This window comes from Polyodon spathula, chromosome 18, assembly GCF_017654505.1.
Source record: "Polyodon spathula isolate WHYD16114869_AA chromosome 18, ASM1765450v1, whole genome shotgun sequence".
NCBI classification, from domain to species: Eukaryota; Metazoa; Chordata; class Actinopteri; order Acipenseriformes; family Polyodontidae; genus Polyodon; species Polyodon spathula.
The window spans coordinates 31,813,512-31,837,178 of NC_054551.1; the positions used below are offsets into that span (position 1 = coordinate 31,813,512).

The following is a 23,667-nucleotide window of genomic DNA, read 5'->3' on the forward strand; positions in this document are numbered from 1 at the left end:
AGTTAAATTCAGAGGCGGATTAGCTGCTCTTTACAGTTACACAGTGATCATGAGCAAATTAAGAAAGTTTAAATCAAGCTTTAAGTAATCAAATGCTGGCGATGCAAATAATGTAGTGCCACATAGCAGTACTACTGTTGAAACGTAAACCGACAGCACAGAGGCAAATGTGAATGCAACTTATTTCAATTATACAGTAGTATGCAAAAAAAAAAACTTAATGTCCAGTATACAACTGTAAAATTGCACAGACTCCACATAAGTAAACTGAAAAATCAAATACACTGTCTAATGAGAAGTATATGTATAGGTGTACAATATTTAAAATGTGATCATACTTGGAAACATTTGTTTTAATAATAGAGGATGTTGCAAATACTAAGATGGTTTGCAAACCTAAAACTTACACAGAGAAACCTCTGTGTCACTTAAAACGTAGTTTTTTGTTTTTATCATAGATTGCATCCCATAAAAATGCTCAGCCTAAATCTTGCCAGACCTCAGATCTGTCCCAATATTGTACTAACATTTCAAACTGTGCCGTACAACAAAAAAAAGACAACTGCACAAATTAACACAAGTGTTACTTACACAGCCCTAGGTTCACAAAACACATCTGCATGAATGTGCATCATAAGATCTCCTCCAGCAGCATATTCCATGACAAAACATACATGATCTTTGGTTTGGAAACAGGCAAAAAGGTTCACCAGAAACGGATGCCGGACACAGTTCACAGTTTCAAAGATTCTCTTCTCACACATAAGGCTAAGAAAGAAAAAAATTAAAAGTATTACACAATGTTCGTATGAAAAAAAGATAATTTATAATCGAAGTTAGACCAGTACAATGTTTCATTAAAAAAAACAAAAAACAAAACATAATACATTTACTAGGGTATGCTCAAACTTAAGAATTTCTACATAAAACTTACATGAAACCACATAACAAAGGAAAACTAGAGCTGCATTTTCTAAATGCCCTTCTCACTCAATTCAGAGCTTAGCATGTGTGTTCACAGCATTATCTCGCATCATTTTCAAAGTTTTTATTCTACTGACCTGTCTACCTCTTCACGCACTACAATGTCTCCTTTCTTTAAGGCTTTGATGGCAAACATTTCTCCTGTGTTTTTGTATTCAGCAAGCAGCACCTGTTAAAACAGAATAGCCACTAAATTCTCCGAGACTACATGCTTTAAGAGAAAGTTACTAATTGAACATTTAGAAAAAGTTGCGTAGAGTGCAGTGAACCTGAAGGAATGTTTGTTTACCTTTCCAAAATGCCCACGGCCCAACACTGCAACACAATGGAAATCATTGAGGCCGAATTGAAATCTTTGCTGCACCCTGAATTAAAAAGGGTAAAAAGTGATTGGCAACCATAAGAAAACCATTCTTAAGTTTTAAAACAACTCAATGTAACCCCCCCCCCCCCCCCCCCCCCCATTAAATATGATTTTTTGTCTGTTATTCATTTTATCATCATTTTTTAAAATACGTTTTAGACAACGTGTTGGAGAAACTGGCCTCAGATAAATGCTTTTGGATGAGATCAAAGTTAACTCTCCAATGAAGCAGCTATATCTTGGTGACCAATAGACAGGAATAACTTGAAAGGGGCTGCGTTGAAATGCAATTGCTTGGAAGTAGGTACCTGCTATCTGTAGGTTCTGGAACGGTCATGAGCTCCAAATCTGGCTGCTCAACTTCATTCCCAGCAATAACTTGTGTCTCTGGTCTGGGTACAGTGCTATTTCTGTCATTCAGGAATTCAAATGTTGCTAATGCATCCTGCAAAATAAGCATTTTTTTTTTTTAAAGAAAGCATTCAAGTTTTTTTTGTTTTGACAAGTCAATAAATACATGAAAGAAATAAGAATTTACGAGTTCTACTGTTACAAAAACATAATAAATATGTTACGCCCAGAATCACACGCTCTTTATTAAACACGGTTGGTTTCATTTACCCCGATTAGCACTGCTCTTCAGCTACCCAACTAGTCTGTGAAACCAGATGTTAATGTTTCAGCTTCCGCATTAAATATGCAGTATTGTTAGTTTTGTCCATACCTGTATCTGCATGCAATCTGCAATCTTAATTTCTGGCATGGACTCTCTAGTCTCAACCACAGAGGAATGTCTCTTAGGAGTTGGAGGGGGTTCCTGTTCAAATTCCAATTTTGTCACTGTTGAGTCACTTAAAGGAGAGGAAACACACAGTATAACAATTTTCATCCTTCTTGACAAAATGTAAACACTGTTTAACCTTAACGAACATCTACAAAGAATCCTAAATAAAGTGCAAGTAAGCAGCTTTATGAACAGGGCCCTATAACCATGATCATTTTACTAGTGTGCTCTCATTTTATTTTAATTGACTTGATTTAAACTGGGGCATGAGAACTACAGTAATAAAAGCAGGTACCTCTGTGACAAAGGGGATTCTGGGATCAGTGTATCCCCTGGCACTGCTGCAGGCACTTGAACCTGAGGGCTAAATGTGCCAGAGTTATTTATTGAGGGGATTGCTCTCCTCACCAGTCTTCCCCATGTTGCAATATTAATATTCATCTGAGGGGCTCGCAAAAATGTTTTGCCTGTAGAGAAGCAAAGAAAAAAACAAAATAAAAAAAGGACAAGAATGCATGGCAGGCTTCGTACTATTCCAATATTTCTATTTGCTGAACAGAATCTTGTATTTTCATCATACATGCAATACGTTTCATACCATGTATACTTATTTTTATTTAAATTAACAGTTACCTTGTTGCTTCGAAAATATCTTTTTCTGCCTTTGAAGTTTTGGTCTCCTCTCAATAACAGGGTTAAAAAATGTAACCTGTAAAATAAAAAAATTATATAAAAGAACAAAACTCTTCATATTTTATTACTGAGATTCAATGAATAGTTATTTCTTTTTTTAACATGCAGTACCTCTGCAAAGAGTGTACCCTGAGGCTCGAGGTACAGAACCATTCCATGCCGCTGATTGTCAAGGAAATCCTCTAACCGCAGAAACTTGACAGCGCAAAGTGACCGCCAGTCTCGCCAATACACAGACATTTCTAACTCACGCGACTGCAGAAAAGAAAGACATCATAGACATACAACTATAAAAGTAAATAAACAACTGAGTTAATTTCCAGTTACATCATTTGTAAAATACTAAAAAAAGAAAAACTAAGCCACACTAAAAAGCTGGTGTGACTCATACTGCTATGCAGTAAATTATACCTCGATAGGGTAGGTTCAGAGAACATTCATGTTAATTCTGGGCTTGATTATTTTATTAAAAAGTTAAACATGCTTCACTGCTAACTGCATGGCTGGCTATTGAGCCTACAGGGATCCAGGGCTGCTGCTTCCCAGCAGAGGTTGCAATTGTGCAGTTTAGGGAAAGAACTCACATGAACAAAATTACATTTAAAAGATTGTAGTATTAGTAGTGCCTAGAACCAAAGCCAACAGTGAGCCTGCCTGCTTGCCTTCACACACACAAAATTAATAAAAACCTGCAGTTTTACAAACAGATTAGCTGATCTGGCGGTTTAACCTTCAAAAGCCTTACAGTTCTGTATATTGATTAACGCTTTATTTCAATTGATGGGAGTACGTTTTATTTATTTTTTTGCACTTGAGTTTACTGGAATGATGGGCTTACTGTAGTCGGTATGATTGTTGCAGGAAAACAAGAAATTTAACTCAAATCAATGATTATCTGCCACTGTGGCATGATACTGTATCAAGACTAAATGTTCTCTTGCACTGTTGGTGTTTTTTTAATCTTTCTTTCAGAAAACTGCAAATAAAGCCATAACTGCTGTTACAACTTGGCCCATTTATTCTCCTTAGCTTTCTGCTCAATCTCCATATGGCTGTATTTTATTTGCAAAATCAGACATGTCTTTGCCTATGGCAAGCAAATCCCAGACTAACATTTGCACACTTAATTCAAAAGGAGCAGTGGCCTAGATCCCTGAAGGAATGTCAGAAGTAGAGTCAACATACCCGATCCAGCTCCAGTGTAAACTTCTGATCCCAAGATTGATTAGAAATAGGTTTCCAGCCAGTCTGTCCAACAACTGTGTTGTCCAACTTCAACACAGCACTGATCTCATCTGTGAATATAATAAAGTTCACCACAGCTTGCTAAGCAGATGTAATAATTTCATTTGCACATCTATACAGGTTACCTGTCTTTTTATGAAGCCATTAGTTGGTAACCTAAATTCAAGAGCTAGATTGGGACATTGTTTAACTCTTAACTCTCCAACCAATATAAGCGCAGTGGCAAGAGATGATGGGGACCTTTACACTGCATGGAACATGCCCCCCCCCCCCCCCCCCCCCCCCCCCAATGACGCAAATGGTTCCTCAGTTAGGTAATACAGTTTTCAGAACAAAACAGAAACAAAATTGGCCACTCAACTGGACAAGTCATCTGTTTTCGAAAGGTTTCGACTGCTTCCACTCCTATTTTTGGTAGTCCTGCTCATAAAGGAAGACCTGGCTTCACTTGGGCTCCATCCCGGTAGAGGAACGGATGTAGTTTTTAATCGGCCGGGAACATTCTCCAAAAGGTCTTGGCAGCCCATTAGTCTGACATCTAAGGTACCTATTTAAATACAAAACGTGCCACACACTCATGTACATTAACATGTTAACACCAGTATGAAAAGCAGGACATGTAAGCTGTTCCAAAGTATTAAGCAACAATATCTGAACCGTATGCAGGAATGAAACCAACTGGATTATTTAGTTTTCTTTGTTGGGTTAACAAAAAACTTATACATCTAGTACCTGGTAAAGACACACATCCCTGAGCTACTAAAGGGAAAAGATTAATCCATGCCATTGTTCACAAGTACTTCATGGAACTAAATTCCTGACATTGCGAGTAACTTAGACATAAAAACAGGAGAAAAAACAAATGTAATTTAAAAAAGTAGATTTAGGACTGTGACCGATCTAGTGAATATCTAAGGAAACCCCACCCCCACCCAAACAGTTTCATTATCTGTTATGATCCCAGGTGTCCCCTTCAAGATTACCCGTCTCAAACTGCTGATTTCAAAATACAGATTTCTCATTTTGCAAATGGCGACGATAGATTTAAAAATATATATATATAAATTTATGCACCCTACACATCATACAGTGATCTACTACAAAGAAAAACAGAATTGCATACATTAAATCCCAGTATAGACTTAGTACAAATCAGAGAGAGAATGAATTACAGTAACATTTCTAACCTTCTACAATCAAAAGATGAGCAAGTCTAAACCTTGCAATTAAGGACGTAACAAAACCCTTTGTATGTCTGAGATATGTAACCTGGTAAAGCTTACTGCTCTTGAACAAAACCCACAATTGATTCTAAAGTGCAATTTAATAAGACTCTTATCAAATGAAACTGACTTACCTGTTAATGCAGCCGGTTTGGCGACTGTGCTGTATTGATTTTGTGTAGAAATTATACTGTGTCGAGGGCTTAATATTGGCGATGCTGCCAAAGACAGTTCTTCTATTATAATGCTGCTACTCGGATGGTTCTTGGGAAGCTCATTCAACCTTTGCTCCAATGAGTATTTTAAAAGGTCCAACTTCTGGCTTGACTCATTAAATCTGGCTTGAGCCTAGAAGAAAAAAAAAAAAACACCACTTTTGGGACACAAATTTGGCTGTAACACCAAAGGGTTTATAATCATGATTTCTGTTGTAATTGATTAGTCAAAGCACGTACATGATCATGCATCTATCGAATAATTGCTATTTGCTATTGAATTGCAGCACAAGATATGCCAAAAATGGCAATTACTTCTGTAAAAGCATTCATACTTTCAAACTAATTTAAAAAGGTATGATTAAGAGTTGATTTATTTTGCATTTACTGTATTATACTTTAACTTAAGCAGATTGATTAAATAACAAAACATTAGACACACTTAGGTTAACTTGATTGATTAATCAATTCATCTTTATTGATTTAAAAACCTCAAAATCCCAGTAAAATAGAGATTAAAATGACTGATTACTTCAGAAAGTGCTTTCTTGTCAGTGACTTTTCCAGATCCAAGCAGCTTGATGACATTCTTGGCTCCTTCTGCTACTGCGTATTCTATCCGGAAGTGGTGTCTCAGTTCCTCTATCCGCAGCTCAAGCGGGCTGATCACAGGTTTGGCTGTGGAAACAGCAGGATGGCAAACGGGCCAATTTGCATTAAACTGCATTAAATCTTGCAACAGTAAAACTTTCACACCAGCAAATACTGTCCACCACAACCTGTTACAATGTCTCCGCTTCCTTCAATAGGCTACACAAAACTTCATGAATAAGTGGACAAAGAAGAGCTGCATTTAACAGGCACGGCTGCATCTCTTTAAATGAGAATAGATTTCTTGGTTCTTAACCTGTTTCCTACTAAGAAATTCCCTTAACCGAAAGGTACTCAGCAAAGCCTAAAGAACTCTGAAGCATAGTGGAGGAATGCTTAAAGACAGCAAAATAACAAACCAAAGTTCAAATAGAAGTTATAATTAAATGATCTAAACAGTGGCATATCTTAACAGATATCCTCAAAAATATATTCGTTTTTCCGAGGACCTATTTTCACTGTATTAGTTCACTAATATTTAGTAATGTTAAATACTAAAAGCAGCACAATAAATTAAATTACAAATGTTTCAACCAGAAGTCCTTCTTAGTTTTATGTATTAGACATATGCTAGCGGTATTCAGATCCACAGCTTTTTATATCAAAAACAATTATATATTATATATATATATATATAATTTTCTAACACATTTTTCAATGCAGAGTATGAATAGCAAAATAAAAAAACAACCACCCAACGTTCTCCTGTATATGGGTCAATGCTTACCTATACCTTCCGTACTATCAAAGGCCATTTCACTAGTCTGGATTGCTTTCAGAATCTGCATCCTAATGACTTCCATTTTTGTCTTACTGTCTTGGAGCATTTGTTGTGCAGTTCCAAGCAGTTTACGATCCTGTAAAAATGAAAGAAGCTGAATTACAACAAAACAGGCATTGTACAAACAAAATGTGAATACTCAGATATTTGTGCCAACACTAACTAAATTACTTATTACAAAAGCAGTTAAAAAAAAAAAAATTAAAAAAGACTGAATTCCAGTATGTAAAACCATTATCGCTCCCCCACCCTTATTGTCAAACTTAGTTCGCAAGGTATATAGTAGATGACCTCCCCTCCCTAAATATGGCAAGGCTTGTGTTTAATGTATACAGTAAATTATATACAGTGAAGTTTACAACCATGCTCTGTTTATAGTTCAGGTGTAAAAGGTCAAAAATTGCACCACACAATGTCTATTCTTGCACGCCTGGTAATGGGCAAGACTTTTTACATGTATTGCCCCAATGATGTATTTTATTTTATTTATTTTTTTTTAATTAGGTCGGAAAGACGGACAGACACACAGAACCTTTTGCTTCTCCAGCGGTCTGAGATTCAGGTCTGCACGAACTAACCTTGATGCATCTAACACCTTCCTAGCTGGTGGTGAGATCAGGAAAACATGATCCATTTGCTGCTTATGTTATAAAGGTCATCTGTATGTTTTTGAACAAACTGTCAGGCCAGAATGAGACTCAATTTAATTGTGTAAAAACACAGTATGATAACTACATAAAATATTACTTATTCAATATAGTAATTAGTAAAGTTAGTTCATTTTCTTTGTTGACCCATACCCTGAAAGTAACGAAGACATTAGACAAGATTTTAAAAACAAATTCAAAACGTCTTATTGGGGCCAGGTAGCGGTCAATTAAATTCCAATCGTTTACTCTCCATACTGTATTGTATATCATATAATAAACTGGGTTCAGAGTCTTCAAACAATTATAAAAGTTTAATAAAAAGTTTTAAATGAACATGTGGGTACATTTAAAACACATTATAAACATCAAGCAACACAAACATCATAATTATCCTTACCGACTGCTTCATAAAACTTCCTAGCGTAAGAAACTAAAAGTTTACAACCCATGAAGCACTACCGCCTCGCCCTTAAAGAAATGCTGAGTGAAGCTTAGTGGTTTGAACTGAAGACTGGTTTCTTAATCCCAGTTTAGCAGATAACGCACGCTGTAACCCTGGTCAATTAGGTTTTCATGCTTTTGAGAGACTCAGGTGTGTAGAACCATGTATTAAAATCAGCAGTACTCAGTACTAGTGTACTGCACCATTTACATGACTTTGTTGTACAAAAAGAACATTGCTATACAATCTTAAAGCTAACTACATGCCACTTAAGGATAAAGGTTACCTTTGAAGAGCCATTTGAATACATTTGGATCATGTTCTCTGCTCCCTGTTTCACTTTTAGTTCAATATCATGCTGCTTCTTCAAAGCTGCTAGTCTGCTGTTTGTGGAGGTACTATTGGGGGTGTCTGGCGTTCTAGGGCAGTCTGAAACACAATCATTTTAAAAATCAGTGCAACATAACTGTGTCCTGTAACAAGCGTACATTTATTATTTACAGTTCTGCAATATATTTCATTAGTTAAGGAAACAATGGCACAATTTAGCAGTCTCGTACCAAAACGGAACATGACCTTTAGTTTTGCATTAACATTTCATGTGTCAGTGCTCTAACTATTTTAATATCTCTCATACAATTGCATCACATAAATAAATCAATCATATACTGTAGGCAATGGGCCAAAAAGTGTTATCCTATGCTTTAAGTACATCTCACAGTTTTTCCAAAGAGATTTCCTTTCACCTCTGGGTGGAGTATACATCCAGCCCACACCACAAAACTACTACTCAACTGAGTGCCTGAGAAAAAGACAGACATCCTAGAAATGTAACACCTTTCATGTTAAACTTCAACTCTCTACCTTCTTGCCTCCTAGTTTACCTTCCTAAAGAGCGCCCTTCCCACACCCATTTACTTTTCATAACCCAGCAACACAACTGAGTACATGTAAAACAAACAATGAGACTCCTCATGGTACAGCAGGATTTGAATGTTACATATGTAAAGTTAAAACAAAAAAGTAAAAGGACACACAATTTACCAGAGCAGTGCCAAGAAAACTATTTTATTGAAGGTCAATCAACAAATTAGGTTTATGTTAGATCTGAAAAAAGCAAGAACTGTATGTATGTATTCCAGCTCACAATTTATAAAGCCATGTCAGGTACTGGGAAGGAGGACAGTAAATCATGTTGCTACAGTATCTAATGTACAGTGGCAGAGTCAATGCTACCTGTATTCTGTAAACACCCAGATGAGAACTTTTTACAAAGTGTTGGTGCTTTTGCTTTCTAAATTATAAGTGAGATACTACACATAGTACTGTCAAGACCGCTGATAAGTAGTATCTAATTTAACACACACACAAAAACAGAAGGTAATCCAAACCCATAGTAGACTTACATAAATATTGATACTAAAATAAGATTAAATCTGTAAATAGACCCACGATCTGTCAGGTTGAAGAACTGCTCATTTGAAGTTGCTTTGGTGAGATTACATGCGTCGGCTTGAAAGGAATACTCGACTACTGTATCATAACATTCAGAAGTTTAAATGCAATTGCTTATGTGAACTATGGGAATAAAACTGGTATAGGACTATTCTGAGCTACACTGTTTCCAGGGACCTGTGTGGACATGCCTCATCATCTTATTCTGCATATCCTTTGCCCACCTCTCCTGAATAAAATCAGAATGTTTTCAATTAACTCTGGACAAGTTTCTTTATCTAATAAGAACACTGTACATTGTAATGGGGAATCTTAGCCAGTGGTACATTTGTTTTAATTGTATTACACACTATAGGCTCCTACTAAATAGGCATTGAATTTTTTTTTAGCCAATTAAATGCTACATTTGTAGCATTTTACAACAAGTCTTGTGTTTTTTTGTTTAAAGTCAGTGTGGCTATTTTTTTTAGTTAATGTCCAATAAAAGCATAATGGATTCTAAAAGGAAAAAGTATCCTCGTAGTCACAGGTCCTGACATGAAATGTGTCAAAACGAGGAAACAAATTGACAAATTAAACTGTCCAAAGTTACACAATGCTGCATGCTTGCACCTGCTACACCTTGAATTTGTATCAGAATCTCATAAGTGAAGCAACACTGGGTCAGTCCACAGCTGGTACACCTCTCAGAGAATCAGCAGAGTGTCCTCACCCCTCCTAGAACAGATGGGACTTAACCAAAGCACCAGCATGATCTTTGAAGGCACCGTGTTGTTGCAGGATCCCAATGTCATTGTGGTCTGTTTTTTAGCGGCAGGACCTAATTGTGCAAGGTTTGCAAATGAAAGAAAATACATTACGAAGAGATCTGCCGTTACAGAATGTGCTGTATTTCAACCATAAATTAGCGTCCACGTTAGATAAAAAAAGTTTAGTTTATAGTTTTATCAAATCGCGGATGAGATCATTCTTTCTTGCTCAGACTAGAAATGTACCCACCCCTGGAGCTAAACCACTATAGTGGGCTGTTTATCTGGAAACTGGATATTCAAGTGTGCACCAGCTTCTACTGTGAAGGATCGAGTAACACTTTTGTCACAATAACTCTTAATTGCCAACAAAACCAACATCCAGAAGTACATTAGTCACATTTGTTGCCTTGCCCTATTACCAACCTGATAAATACAGTAGTTCCCAAACTGAGGAACTGACCACACACCAGTAGGTCAATGGAGTTACAGCCTTCCCCCTTCTCTGGGCCATATCAATTCAACAGGAATTTGTGAACAACGGATTGTAAAACACACTATTCCTGTTGAATGATTCTCCTCCCACCTGCAGCAGTCTTTCTTGCCCCCACATGTAAATGTAGTCCTTTTAATTAATTTCACAATTAACAGCAGATATCCTTCCTTTAGATGACCTCTGCATAGTTGTTTTTATTTATTTTGCAAACAGGTAAATATCATTTTAAAACTTCTAAAAATTGTGTTTAAAAATGCATTAATTGTGTGTTTATCGATAAACACTTTGTTTCACACAGAGACTTTGGAAAGATGATACTTCATTAAATGAATCATTAACTGTTGACCAATATCAATTTATAACTTTGGCTACATGTCAACTCAGATACTGTAAACATCATTTGCTATTTTGGTCTTCAGCATTACTGTTAACTTGCCACACCTTATTTGTGCTTATATCTTTCATATCGTTTGCACTTCAAAAGGAAACAGGCTGGAAAATTACTGAATGACAAACATGTTAAAATATAGTATTCCTAATATCTCAGCAATGAAGAAATTTTCTGAGTGAACAAGTTAATGCCCTGTCTTTGTTTAAATACAATAAAACAGTATGTTATCAGGGTTAGAATCTCATGCTCCCCGAGGAGAATTAAATCTGGTGAGGACCAGTTGATGTCAGTGTCTCGTAGTCCTCTAGGCGAGTACTTAAAACAAATGTACAAATACACTCTTGCGCTCAGTCTTCCGTTAAAAAAAATGCAGGGAAGTCAATTTTCTAACGGTGTGTAGTAATGGTGAATAAGCATTCACAGAGTCACTCAGAACTGAATCCTCCCTTCATCTCCCCTGCAATGCCAACCCCACAGTGGTGTTTAATGTTTGTACTAACAAGGTGAAACAATAGGTCACATTTTACAAAAAATGTTAAAACTAATAAACAATTACCATAATGTACATTATCGTGGTATGTTGCTTAAAATATAAATATATTCATAATAAAGTTGAGTTCTTATCTATAAACAGTAACACATTTAAAGCTTAGGACTCGCTGTCTGTAGATTGGTGCTGTTTACATTATCGTCAGCATATTTTCAGTGATTAGAAACTGAAATTACTTTTTTTAAAAACACACTTCTTATACCAACACAGTACTGCTGAGTGGTAATCAGTTTGTTTGAAAACCAGGCTTTAAATCACGGATAGGCTGCGATTCTGTGAGTGCTCCGGGGCTCAAGCACCAATCGGGGAAAATAACGTCCTGCATAGTGCAATTAAATCACCTGTTCTGTCACCATATAGTGTGGATGCTTCACAAGCAGAACTGTTATTGCAGCGTTTAAAAATATAAAATCCATTTATATAAAGTCTCCCAGCTTGTTGTATTTGTTATGCTGTCATAGTAGATTCGGTTCTGGCAGATTCTACTGTACTTGCTGAAGCGTTTTTCTCCCACTGCTAATTAAAAAAAAAAATTGTCCATCTAACAATTTCATCCCAAGGGCTACAGTGAAACATACTGTCTTTAAATTGGGACTTTAGCGAAGGCTGCATGTGTACATGAGTGCATTAATCATTGTAGATAGTAATTCATAGCCAGCCAACACTTTTGTAAATACCAACACATGTAACGGACAATAAAATAAACACTTTAAAGTGCCATCGGTGTCAATTTCAGGCAGAGCTTCATGGTTGGCAAGGTGACACAGCTGAGAGAATTTTTTCCTCTGTCATCCAGTCCGGTGCTGTCAGTGTCAGTTTCTCAGCACACAGTACAGTTAGTTGCTCAGTAACGAGGTGCAAAAATGTGACCATTTCGAAGGCGCTTTGTTTAAAAAAAAAAAATTTTTAAAGGGACCCCAACTGTTGATGATTCCAAACACTTCACATAAGGACTACCAAGTTTCAAAAAGTACAATATTTTTAGTTTTTACCAATTATGGTCAAATACAAATTTGAGAACTGCCTAAAGCATAAAGCACTAAATTTAAAGTCAAACACTTTAAAAAATGTTACTGCCCATGCAAAGAGTCCAGTATATACATGAGTAAAATAAATGTAGAGTGTGCAATTACTCTGATAACCTTTAAATTATTATTTCTCATTATGAAAAAGGGAAAATCTAGGAGGTAATGTACAGTACTGTATACAAAGAGAACAATAAGGGTCAGTACTCTTCAAAGATCTTACTGAAACCCTATAATTGTTTTTTATCAACTGGGTTTCAGTGCATGATGACAATACTGGAAACTTGGTAAGAGTACTCTTTCAGTGCACTGTTTAGTAAAACAAAGCTTCAAGTTCTGCACTGAGAACTGGGTGACAATTAGTACCAAATGGGAGTTTTAACAGTACAGCAAGATGTGAACTGCAATCCACCTTTAATGAATTATTGCAAGAGACTCAAATCTCTAAATTAATGTTCTGCTGCACCCCAAACAGCAGCCCACAGATATTTTTCTTGAGACAGTTATAAACTTGTTTGCATGCTCTCCAGCAGAGCTATTGTACAGTACAAGAGTCAAGGCTGGGGCAGGGGAGGGGTGTTGCCAATAATGCATTTTAAAAATAAGGGACAGCACAAGAAAAGGCTATGTTATTTCAATAGTTATTGGTATTTGCTGTTAACACCAGAGGCAGCAGCATATTTGACAGCTGACACACTGAGCAATAACTGCCATGGGTATCTCTTGCTACTTTATGCAGCACTCAGCAAGTCCTTGTCCCGTTGTTTGGAAGATAAGAAATCTGTGCATGATGATTGAAAGCTAATGCATAATAGGAGCTTGCTTTTAAATTAAAATCAGCACTGGATCTTGACATGCCTTCTGAGCGCTCCAAAGGGAATGGTGCAACAGTTAGTGTTTAAAGGCTGCCAGGATGAACAGAAGTTCCAAGTTATTACATTTCCCACATGTACACAGTGCATTACATCACAGAACATTCTGTACTGCATTATCTGAACAGCCATGAAATGTGAAAAAAGGATAACAAACTGAAGTACAGTTTTGCACAAGACAATTGCAAAATTTGAAATCCAGAATTAACTGACGTCCCATACTGATTTAGTAAAGGTTGGAGAAATGTGTCTTTTACATAAAAAAAAAAAAGCGACCTTTATGGTTTAATACAAGACTGTTGTCAACACCACCCTGAAGCAGTTGACCAATACTGTAGTACTAAATTACTTTAAACTACTGTGCAGAACTTTCAACTGGACAATATTTTTTGCTTTGCTTCCTGCACATGCAAATGATCCTCTAAATAACTACTGGATGTTCCAATATAAAATTTCCATTTACCCTAGAGAATGACAGTAACAAATAATAAGTGCACTACAGCAAAATAATAAATAAACAAATACAATTACACCAATACAGCTGTTTTCCGTTTCCTTTTTTAAATGCACTGCATTCAGCAAGCCCTTTGCTCCTGCATAAATATTTGGCTAGATTTCTTGAATAGGAATATGCATTGCAAGCTGATTCGGTCAAACGGTACAGTAGCTTTAGGATTTCACTGTCTCTCTCAGCTGTAAAATGCAGCAAGGGGCCCTGGGAACAAATACTTAAGTTTCTGCAACTGTACAGTATTTGGTTTCAACCACCAGTCTCATCTAGGATTCCTCCTACAGAACAATAAACACTTCCTGGTCACTAGGAACATGTGGTTTAGCTTCTTTATACTGTATCTCTTGCTGTACATGCACATTTATCTCTTTGTTTATCTTGGTTTAGCAGTAAAGCCTCATGCTTCCAGCAACCAGAAAGAGAATTGCTTCCTGGGTTTACATAGCTGGCACGTTGGTTTCTCATGGTTTCAAAAACAAAAAAAAACACAGGCTGTCAGAAGGTGCGAGTGCTCCCAAACAAAGGGGTGGTCTGGTTTGGAGACAGCAAATTAAAAAAAATGTATATTAAGTTTTAAAGAGGTTTACATGCAATAATAATAATAAACATTTGTACGAGAGGTTGGCTCTGGTAGAAAATATCAAAGCACGTACCAATCTTAAAGTAGTATAGCCTCTTCAGGCTTACTGTAGTGCTAAATTAATTGTACTAAAATCAAACATATAGAAGTATGCTATCCCTCTAGCTCAGCTACAACTCTTAGAATCTAAAGCTTATGGCAGAACTGTAAAAGCCACAACATAACACTGGCAAAATGGCACATACAGAAGCCAAAGAGTCAAGACAGATCTATTCCAGCAAAGAGACAGTTAAAATTGACCCAACTCTGCCGTATCGGCCACACAACAGCTTTATCAACAAGCTGTGCCTCATGACTGGAAACCACTTCCTGTTCTAATCCTCATGCCTCTTCGGGAAATATCTGCTGTACCTTGTACAGTAACGAAACTACTGCAGATGGCTGTCATCTTTGTAACAAACCTGAACACTGATTTTAATAGACTACTACTGGGGCTGGGGTCAATTCCATTTTCTTTTTTTAAAATCAATTCCCAATTCCAATTCCATTTTACTCCACTCGAATTCCAGTTCCTTCAAAAGGAAATTCCTTTGAAGGAACTGGAATCGATTAAAAAGGTAATGGGAATTATTTTAAAAAGCAAATTGACCCCAGCCCTCACTACTACAGTCTATTAAAATAGAATTTAGCTTTAAGGTTCCATCAACTGTAGGATTCCTGGTGGCCAACTTTATCTCAACTGCAGTACACTCCTACCAATCTCTTGTATTCACTGACATCATTATGTAAAATGTGTGTCTTCAAATTCTCATATTTCTCTTATTTTCAACATCACAGAACTGTAGCCCTCGTGTCCCCAAAGAGGGATAGATACAACAGATTTATTGAAACCCAGGTTTGGCGTTACTTCAGTATGTTTATTTAGAGGAATACCAGATACATTTCTACCGTACCTAACAGCTCTTCTGGATCCTTCACTACAATATGTGCATTTAATTCCTGCAGCTCCTGATGCAGTTCCTCCACCTTTTTATTTGACTTTTTCAACATGTTGTCCACATAGGCCAAACTTTTCTTGTCAGTTGTAACTTTCCTGAGGTTCTCCGCTCCCTCTTTAATTTTAAGTTCCTTGCGGATCTCCCTCTTGATCTGGTCCTTGATTTCGTCGAGTTTCTGTTGCACCATTGTGTCAGACAGGTCGAGGTTGTGGCCCAGGCCAAGCCGCTCGGAGACCAGGTGACTTCTTGCATCACCCTAGGTAGAGAACAAAACAAAAAGAGTCAAAGTACTGTACAGAGGATGCTTGCCCACTTTACAGTTTACTGAATGCACTGGAAATGATGAGAAGGACACCTTGCTACTAAAATATCATTTAAAGCAAAGCAGCTTATATTAAGGAACCATGGCTTGATAGATTTAAAAAGCATCTCCTCTGCCAATACCATAATCTTCCAGACTCAGAATACAGACAGCTCAGTTTGAAAGTGCTGCACTGTAGGCCTCCTAAAAAGGTTTGTACAACAAATGCCAAGTTTCCGTAGAATTAAGTACATTACGAGTTTCCTTTTTTTGCTTTGAAATCTACTAGAGCCACCCCCCATCCAATCTACAGCAGAAAAACACAACACAGAATGAATCACTTAAACAAAACTACATAAACAAGCTTATTATTGCATGTCAAATACAAGTTGGCTTCCACATCAACTGCTTTGCTTTACTGTAGTATAAAAGTCAAGGGAGCTCAAAAATATCGTTCTGAAGCAGTTTCTCAAGTCCTAGAACACAGACTGACTTCTTTAAATGTATTTTTAATACAGAAACCTGTGCAGTACATTGTCTGCCTGTCTGAACAACTGTTTCATCCACGAAAGCACAATTACCCAGTTCATTATGTTTATTATGCAATTTCTGTTTAGGTGTAGGTTCACTTTTCCTGTATTAAAATAACTTAATGCAATCTAGTATTGTCAACAATTTAATAAATTAAATAACTCTTACCATAATACTCTCGGTAAAAATAAATTCAAGAATGTTAGTAGTTACGCTAGAATTGTCTTCAAAATAATTAATTAAAAAACAAACCCCAAACACAACATACTGAACAGAAGCAAGAGTCATTATCAAACTGTCACAGCCTTTGTTTGCTTACAAAACGCCCCCTTGCATCAGAATACCCAATTAGCAGTTTGGAAAGGACAAATCCTGCTTAGGCTAATACTGGATGAGATCATGCTGCTGCAAAGACAGACAAGTCAAGCATTTGCGTATACAGAATCTAATCTGACCGTTGAGGAAGCAGGGCCTTATCATGCCTTAAAATAAACTCCACCAGAGGCTGCAGTGTTTGTGGTTGGTCACAAAGCCTCAACACCTATGTGCCACAGTTCAAGCAAGGGACTTATTGCATTGCAAAGTGCTTTTTCAGTATACTGTATGGAAGTCCAGATGCCATAAATTTCTTCCTTAAATGCGAAGCTCGGGTGAATCTCTATACCCAAGACTGACAAACATTCCCACACAATAGTGTAGACAGTAAAGGTAACTGAAACTTTACATTTAAAAACTGATTACGGCTTGTTTTACTGCATCAATAGTGTTCCACGTTTCCAGTTTCTACCGAATTTTACAGAGAAATGACTAACAAAAACTGCACTTCTGGGGATATTTCCTGAACAGGACTCAAACCAACCGGACACTTAAATGTGATTTTTTACAAACCGAGTATTTTCCATTAGAGAATTTGTAACAAATGACTCAACGCTGCCAGGAACAGTTTAGAGCTTTGAATTCAGGACTCCCCTCTTTAAAAACATTTAACTCCACCTAGCAACACTTCTTGTCCCAAAATAGACAGACTGCACTATTAAAAACTCCCACCCAAAAAAGAAAACGTATGCTACTGTAAAACTCCAGTGGACAAAACACTGGTCAAAAACAGCTGTTATGAATGTAATATGCAAAAACATTTTATTTACTACAACAATTAAAAATAGTACTAAGCCCATGTTAATGTTGACAAAATATTCATAACTTGGCAAAGATCTTAGTTACAAAAAGTCAGTTTAGCCCAAATATATTACATGACACTACCAATTTTAAAATCACTGTTCTAATCATGTATACTGTATCTAAATAGAATCAGCTAGACAGAAGACTCCAGTCTCCTAAAATGCACTGTAGAACAAATCATTTTAATAAGGCAATCTTTCAATAGTTTAACAGTTAGGCTAAACAGCACTGGTACAGCTGACCATTATGGTTTGGACAAATAGTCATCACTTAAATATAAGCCTGTAATCAACAATACATGGTACAAAAATAGCCTGCAGACTATTTTTGATCTCTAACACAACTTGTTCTCTTGAGCGTTGTACAGAAACATGCTGTGTGCTGCATGATAAACAGAATACTTAAATCCACAGTAAATACCAAGGCTGTAAAGCTACATTTTTAAAACTGTGTACACTGATTTACTGTTTCAAGTACAGTATTATAGAAATTGCCAATGAAGACCAGATTAAGTATTTACTGTAGAGTCACCTCTATATTCTACTACAATGCATTTATTTAAAAACCATTAATTCACAGTTCTTAATTAGTGGTTTACAATGCATAAAGAGAATAATGAAACTTTTTGAAAATTATGCAATCCTCATAACAGTACATTTTTGGTAAAAAGCTTGCACTACTGTAAGCATTTATGAATTTGTTTAAAATTTAAATCCTTACAGTCATAATGTTTAGTATAACTAGTGTTCCACGTTTCCAGTTTATTCAGAATTCTACTGAAAAATTGCAGGATTTTTTTTATTTATAACAGGACATTAGTTTTTACTGATTTTTGTTTATTCAATATTTTCTAGGAAATACACAATATTTTGATTAAAATGAGGTTTTATTTTGACTCTGCCATTGTAATAAGCAGCTCTACAATGTATATCCTAGGATACGCAGACGTTTAGACGTCAGATCAAATAACATTCAAACATGGTTCTCTGTCACTTCAAACACATAATCACCTGATTATGTTGCCCAATCAGTTGGGATTCAAGGAAATGCATGCACATGGATTAGGGAGTGGTTAACATGTAGAAAACAGAAGGTACTGATTAGAGGAAACCTCAGAATGGAGCGAGGTAACTAGTGGAGTACCACAGGATCAGTATTAGGTCTTCAGCTATTCCTAATCTACATTAATGACTTGGATTCTGGTATAGTAAGCAAACGCAAAATCTTGCAGACGACACAAAAATACGAGTGGCAAACACCGTTGCAGCAGCCAAGGTCATTCAAAATGATCTAGACAGCATTCAGAACTGGGCAGACACATGGCAAATGACATTTAATAGAGATACTGAAATTGAAGACGGAATCTATGAAAAATATCTAGGGGAATTGTGTTGACTCAAATGTCTGCATCTAGACAATTGGGGAAGCTATGAAAAAAGGCCAACAAGACGCTTGGATATATAGTGAAACGTATTAAATTTAAATCAAGTGAAGTAATGTTAAAACTTTACAGTCACCTCGCTACAAAAAGGACATTGCTGCTCTAGAAAGAGTGCAAAGAGTGACCAGAATTATGCTGGGTTTAAAAGGCATGAATCTATTCAGTCTTGAACAAAGACGACTATGCGGAGATTTGATTCAACCATTCAGAATTCTAAAAGGTACTGACAGTGTCGACCCAGGGGACTTTTTCGACCTGAAAAAAGAAACAAGGGCCAGGGATCACAAATTGAGATTAGATAAAGGGGCATTCAGAACAGAAAATAAGATGCACTTTTTTTTTTTTTTTTTTTTTTTTTTTTTTTTTTTACACAGAGAATTGAGAGTCTGGAACCAATTCCCCAGTAATGTTGTTGAAGCTGACACCCTGGGATCCTTCAAGAAGCTGCATGATGAGGTTCTGGGATCACTAAGCTACTAACAACCAAATGACTTCCTCTCATTTGTAAACTGTCTTATGTTTAAAACACACCACATGCAAGCGTCAAAACCTTGAGAAAGAAATCAAAACTCTTAGCTACCTACAGTGAATGCAACAATGTAATTATGATGGCCGAGATCAATGCTGTAATCATAATTTCTAGTGCAGTGTTCCCTCTAAGCTTTTTAAATAGTGAGAAATTTGCCGTTTTGATTGAGAAAGGGTAAATTATCAGTGAAAAACCTTTGGCCATGCATTAACCCTTAATATATTATTTTTGTTGCATTATACAATTTTGAAACAATATTCCAACACAAGTATCTCAACAATTATACAATTTTCTTTAAATTTAAATAAGACATTTTTTATTGCGGCTCTGCCTCAGATTCTGAATCATCCTCCAATTTATCTGTATAAAATAAATCTAGAATTGTACGAAGCGTATATTTACCTTTATGAAGCCTGTCTGAGATCTTCTCATAAATGCAGCCCTGTCAGTTGTTATCATAGATATAGGCTGCATGCTTAACTGGTAGCCTGCATATAATTGCTTATACTACTGTATGAAACACTGGCGTCTATACTGCCTTTAATTGTAATCATCTTTAGGGCTACTAATTTTCCACTTTTGGGAATAGCAAATTCTGTTTTTAAAAAATGGCCAGTTGTATCCCCCCCACCACTTTTTATCAACATATTAATTATTAAACATGGCATCTGAACATAAGTATAATGTTTATTGTTAAAACAAGTAAATTAATATTACCACAATTCTTTAGTTTTATTAAAGCCAAGATTTTCAATAAGACTGTTGTTGCTGTAAGTAAAGCACCGGAAGACACTTCAGACCTGTCAATGTTTATAGACATCACTTGTCTCATTGCTGGCATTAAAAAGGACAGGAAAACCTAGAAATTATATTACAACAGTTCAGAAAACAAATGTCCAGCACTATTATGAGAATCATATTTACACACAGTCTTCCACTGACACTAGTTCAGAAAACAAATGAAGGTGTTTTGAAAAGACTGGTTTATCTTATTGTTGGCATTACAATAAAAAAAAACAAAAAAACATGAAACCAGTCCAGCAATGTCATGTGAGAGTAATCCTATGCACAGTCCAGCAATTTCATGTGAGAGTAATCCTATGTACAGTACTGCATAAATTAGGTTTTACTGGCCTTACAATAACCATGATAAAATATGAAACACTGAAAAGGCATACTGTTAACTAACTTGTTGCTCTACACAGGTTCAGTGTTGTGTATCACACGATTATAATTTAAATAGTGCCCCTTTAACGTAAACGCATAATTAATCCTCCCAATTGTGTAGTGTATTGACTACATCCCTTACATAGCAAAGCGACACATTTCCTTTGAATGTAGCTAGAAAAATAGCTTCGAGCTTGTTTCTTCATCGTCAGATCATATATTGCAATTAAGAAACAGCCAAGGTTTAACATTGCTAATTATAGCGTTATTAAAGGCAGGAAGCATGTAAAGAAATAAACTAAACAATAATCAATCTTGCAATTAATTTGGCTTACTTTGGGAAAGCACCGCCTGAGCACCGTACAGTTTTCATTCAATATATATATATAACATGTTAAAGATTAAGTTAACTGTTAAATCACGGTTCTGCCTATTGAAAAAAGTACCAGTGCTTTTCTGGGTCGACTACACCACTGCTGGCAATATGATCTTTTAATGGGTCTGGACTTACATAGGGGTGAGATGAAACACCAAGGTCACGATACATATTGCGATACTAACGAAAAACCCATCTCTACTTAACAGACTTAAAAATAATTACAATTTCAATTCTACAGACACAGATTCAGTTCAAAATAAATTATATTTATTTCCCACAAAGCAGTAAATCACTAGCTTGAATTTAAAAACAAAGCAGTATGTCAACTAGAGTTCCTGGGATATCCATTTTATATTTTTTTAAAAACTAGTAATTTTCGTAAAATTACAGTCATAGCAGTGAATTTCTTTAGACACTGCTCGCTTCCTGATTCCTGTCCAATTAATTTGACGTTTGTCCATTATACGATAAAGTATTGCGATGCTTTGATACTCGATGAATCGTCTCACCCCTACTCCTACATGTCCAATGGAATGACAGCAAAAAAATCACACAGAATCAGATTTTTTTTTTTTTTTTTTTTTTTTTTTTTTTTTAGCTCGGTCTTACTGAAACACTTTTCTCTGTTGGTGCAGCTGCCATGTTTCAGCATCAGCATAGTTCCTGGGATATCCATTTTATACAAGTCACATGATGAATAAACTCAACTTGAAAAAAAAAACAACGTTATGTCATCTTCAATTACTATACAATACATTTAAATGTGTATTTGGCTAAATTAATATTTTGATTACATTTTTACCACATTTTGTTGCCACGTTTCAAAATGCTGCAAAGTTCACGAGCAGCACTCTAGAGGCAGAATCGCCAGTCCGCTTCTAAAGGTGCATTTTTACAGAGGGATATCAGAGAATAAGCTGGAAGACTGATGCAAACATGCTTATGTTAATGCTTTGCAAGAATGCTGTCAAAATGATAGGTTTACCTAGAGATGTTGGAGTCTCGATTTAAGGTTGATATTTATGAAAGTAACTTGCAAAATTTAGTAAACCGAGTGTGAAAAGCACGCATTTTAGCCTTGGAGGGAACGCTGTCCGAGAGTCATTCCAGCCAAACCTTGCCTTTATGTATTTACAACCCAGTTCCAGATTTTTATTTAACTACAGAAATTGAGCCAGACCAAAGTTTAAGAAACCAAAAATATACAATTACTAACTATGGAAAGTCTACAGACTTAATATACAGGGCAAGCTGAGGCAACACCAGTTTACAGTACTCTCTCACAGGCTTATAAATTAAGTAGGCTCATATTTCATAGTCAGAAAAAAGCTTTTTAAAAAGGTCACTAAACTGGCAACTGCACAGGTCAGATAAAGATCCATCCACTGGTTAGTGTTAGATCCTTCCTAATATGGGCATGCAAATTCAGAGTTGCAGTAGGAAGAATCTGTAAAGTGACTTACACCTTCACATACTGAACACAGATCAATATTTTGAGCAGTATTTCTACCAGAATTGATCATATCTGTTACTCAACCAGAGCTGGACAATTTGTAAAACAGATGTCCATTCTGCCTTAAAAGCCAGCCTGGTTATAATGCCAAAGGATTCCAATTATACTAATGCTACTGTAAGACGTTTTGCAGGAAAATAAATAATGCACTGTGTACCATGCCATAAATTGTCTGGGTCCTGTTTGGGTACTGTTTCTGTACAATTTAAAAGACAGCATGAGTGATCAAATGTCATCCAGATAACAGACATACATCTTCACCCCCATTCACTCTCAATATGGATTGCGTGGCTGGTCTGTTTATTTTAATACCTATTTCAGTCAATAGAGATGCTGTGGTAAAAAACCTTGCCTACAACTAACACCGGTCTAATATGTCCTTCAGCACAATAAGCAGCTATTCGAGTTCCTCCTGGTTTCAACTCTCACAATAGTATCAATTTCACAACCACAAAGGGGTCACCCCTCGCACGTCACAATTAAGACTGTCATACAAGAGCAACTTCCATTGCAAAAAACACACAAACCTTAAAGCCACCTCGGGAGCTCATCTTCTCCAGCGATCACTTCTTATTGGCAGGTGTCAATACTGAAATGTTTTTGTCCAGAAGTATCCGCATAGGAATTAGTACTCCTGATTAAAATAAATTGGGTGAACCCTGGGTATTATAATTCCAAAGAAAAAAAAAAAAAAAAAAAAAAAAAACACTGCACAGGAATCTAAAACGGATACAAAACATGATAAATCCTTATCAATACCATCTGCCTTTTAGCACTTGCATGCCGTTTGCCTTTGTAATATCAACACACTAAATGACCAGCCACAGTTTCCCACTGCTTAAGATATTTATTGTAATCCATGTTTCAAATGAGTCTTTTTTTATAAATCAAGATAACTCTTGTCAAACACGGATGTGCAACAACTTTACACTAAAACCTACTTATTAGAAATGCTATAAAATACAGGC

General features: G+C 36.3%; 1 protein-coding gene across 4 annotated transcripts in view; it reads right to left on the bottom strand.

Moving 5' to 3' along the window:
* Nucleotides 1-23,667, bottom strand: part of LOC121330883 (serine/threonine-protein kinase N2-like) — a 30,714-nt gene that overhangs the window by 4,046 nt on the left and 3,001 nt on the right. Inside the window, exons 1-16 of one of the 4 annotated variants that reach the window (XM_041277792.1) lie at nucleotides 16,660-16,808; nucleotides 15,615-15,915; nucleotides 8,319-8,461; nucleotides 6,887-7,016; nucleotides 6,041-6,186; nucleotides 5,428-5,641; nucleotides 4,432-4,617; nucleotides 4,011-4,120; nucleotides 2,937-3,080; nucleotides 2,766-2,841; nucleotides 2,428-2,599; nucleotides 2,073-2,199; nucleotides 1,657-1,793; nucleotides 1,274-1,349; nucleotides 1,062-1,153; nucleotides 592-768 (exon numbers count right to left, since the gene is read on the bottom strand). In XM_041277792.1, coding sequence (XP_041133726.1) covers nucleotides 592-768; nucleotides 1,062-1,153; nucleotides 1,274-1,349; nucleotides 1,657-1,793; nucleotides 2,073-2,199; nucleotides 2,428-2,599; nucleotides 2,766-2,841; nucleotides 2,937-3,080; nucleotides 4,011-4,120; nucleotides 4,432-4,617; nucleotides 5,428-5,641; nucleotides 6,041-6,186; nucleotides 6,887-7,016; nucleotides 8,319-8,461; nucleotides 15,615-15,915; nucleotides 16,660-16,779 — 2,351 coding nt within the window. In that variant the 5' untranslated portion in view covers nucleotides 16,780-16,808. Of the gene's footprint in view, nucleotides 1-591; nucleotides 769-1,061; nucleotides 1,154-1,273; nucleotides 1,350-1,656; nucleotides 1,794-2,072; nucleotides 2,200-2,427; nucleotides 2,600-2,765; nucleotides 2,842-2,936; nucleotides 3,081-4,010; nucleotides 4,121-4,431; nucleotides 4,618-5,427; nucleotides 5,642-6,040; nucleotides 6,196-6,886; nucleotides 7,017-8,318; nucleotides 8,462-15,614; nucleotides 15,916-16,103; nucleotides 16,261-16,659; nucleotides 16,809-23,667 lie in introns of those variants that run through there. The other 3 variants (XM_041277791.1, XM_041277794.1, XM_041277793.1) reach the window with 3 other exon arrangements.